Genomic DNA, 1,766 nt, shown 5'->3' with positions numbered 1-1,766 from the left:
TTTTTAATTGGAAAAAAAGAATGGTCATTACTGCCCTTTGTTTTTCTGTTAATTAAATAATATAACTTTGTTTTTTTGTTTTTGCTTAAACTAGTTTAAATATACTCAAGATTCCTTGATCCTGGAAATCTGATTCCATTTTCTCTGAGGACAGCTGTAACCTCAAAGAAAATTTATTTGCCAAAAGAAGTGAAAGAATATTTTAATTGTTAATTCAAGAAACAGTAGTGCTATAAGTAAGACAGGAATACTATACCAGGGACAAGGAAGAGATAAAAAATTAAGAAAGTGAGAGTATATACTTAAGGCTATCTGCTCTAGTCTGATAAGTTAAATGTTTAAATTCAACGTTCTTTTACTTTGAAATCATTGAAATTCTTTTAATTAAGTCTGCAAAAGCTTGTTTCACTTGTGTGTTCCTTAGGGTATAAATAAATGGGTTTAACATGGGGGCAACTGAAGTAGTAAGCACTGAAACACTCTTATTAATTGCTACTTGGTCTTTTGGTGAAGGTTTGATATAAACAAAAATACAGCTCCCATATGTGATAGAAACCACCACCATGTGAGAAGAGCAGGTAGAAAAGGCCTTCATCCGTTGCTGAGCAGAAGGAAACTTTATAATAGTTTTGATGATATAAATATAGGACAGGACTATACACAGAAGTGTTATAAAGGTGGTCAGTGCAGCAATGGCAATGGTCATCTGTTCTATGAACCAGGTATCTGAACAAGAGATTTTTAGCAGTGGAGAAGCATCACAGAGAAAATGATCAATGACATTATAGTCACAGAATTCCAGATTTAAGCCCAGGCACAGTGGCGGTAGTATGACCAACAAGCCTGCCACCCAACAGCAGATAACAAGCCAACCGCAGGCTTTGCTGTTCATGATGGTCACATAATGCAAGGGCTTGCAGATGGCTACATATCGATCATAGGACATGATGGTCAGAAGGAAAAATTCTGTAGCTCCAAACAAGATGATAAAAAATACTTGAGCAACACAAGCATTATAGGAAATTGTCTTGTCTCCAGTTGATAAGCTATAGAGGAACCTTGGAATACAGGCCATGGTGAATAGAGTTTCTAAGAAGGAGAAGTTTTTGAGGAAAAAGTACATGGCACTTTTAAGGTGAGAATCCACTAAAGTGAGTATAATGATGATCAAGTTCCCAGTTATACTCAATGTATAGGTGACAAATAGAAGTATAAAAATCAGAACCTGCATTTGAGGATTATTGGTGAGTCCCAGAAGTATGAATGTAGTTAATGATGTATGGTTTCTCATCACTGACTCTCACTTTTCAATTTTGTCACAAACCCAGAGGACATTGAACTGAGAACGTTTATGTAAGATCTCATAGACGATGGCTGGGAAATACAATTCTGCCATCAGTAGTCATTTTCTTCTTTTACTTGATATATGACTGTTGTCAAAATTCCTGTTGATAAGCATTATATGTCTCATGAAGAGAATGTTTCTCTTTAATATTGGTTTCACTATGTTATAGTTCACATACTTATTGTCTTTTGCACTTTCTCACACATTTTTTAAATTACTGTAGTATCACTCTTTTTTGCCTCTAAAATGAATTAAGATATAAGACTAGGAAAGACCTTTCATGTTATATAATTTGATGAGTTTTACAATGTCCTTTTGTTTCCAATGGTTCTTCAACTACTCATAAGTTGAATCCAATGACTGCATTGTTGTCAAATTCCTGTTTAATGTGAAAGAAAGCAATGAGTTTGACAGTTTGAAG

At 34.5% G+C, this 1,766-nt stretch overlaps 1 protein-coding gene across 1 annotated transcript; it reads right to left on the bottom strand.

Moving 5' to 3' along the window:
* Positions 1 to 355: 355 nt before the first annotated feature.
* LOC144255124 (olfactory receptor 6C2-like) lies at positions 356 to 1,291 on the bottom strand. Its single transcript, XM_077799180.1, has one exon. The coding sequence runs from the start codon at positions 1,289 to 1,291 to the stop codon at positions 356 to 358; it is 936 nt and encodes a 311-aa protein (XP_077655306.1).
* Between the last annotated feature and the right edge of the window lie 475 nt (positions 1,292 to 1,766).

Source organism: Urocitellus parryii, chromosome 5, assembly GCF_045843805.1.
Source record: "Urocitellus parryii isolate mUroPar1 chromosome 5, mUroPar1.hap1, whole genome shotgun sequence".
Taxonomy (NCBI): domain Eukaryota; kingdom Metazoa; phylum Chordata; class Mammalia; order Rodentia; family Sciuridae; genus Urocitellus; species Urocitellus parryii.
This window is presented reverse-complemented; position numbering and strand designations above follow the sequence as displayed.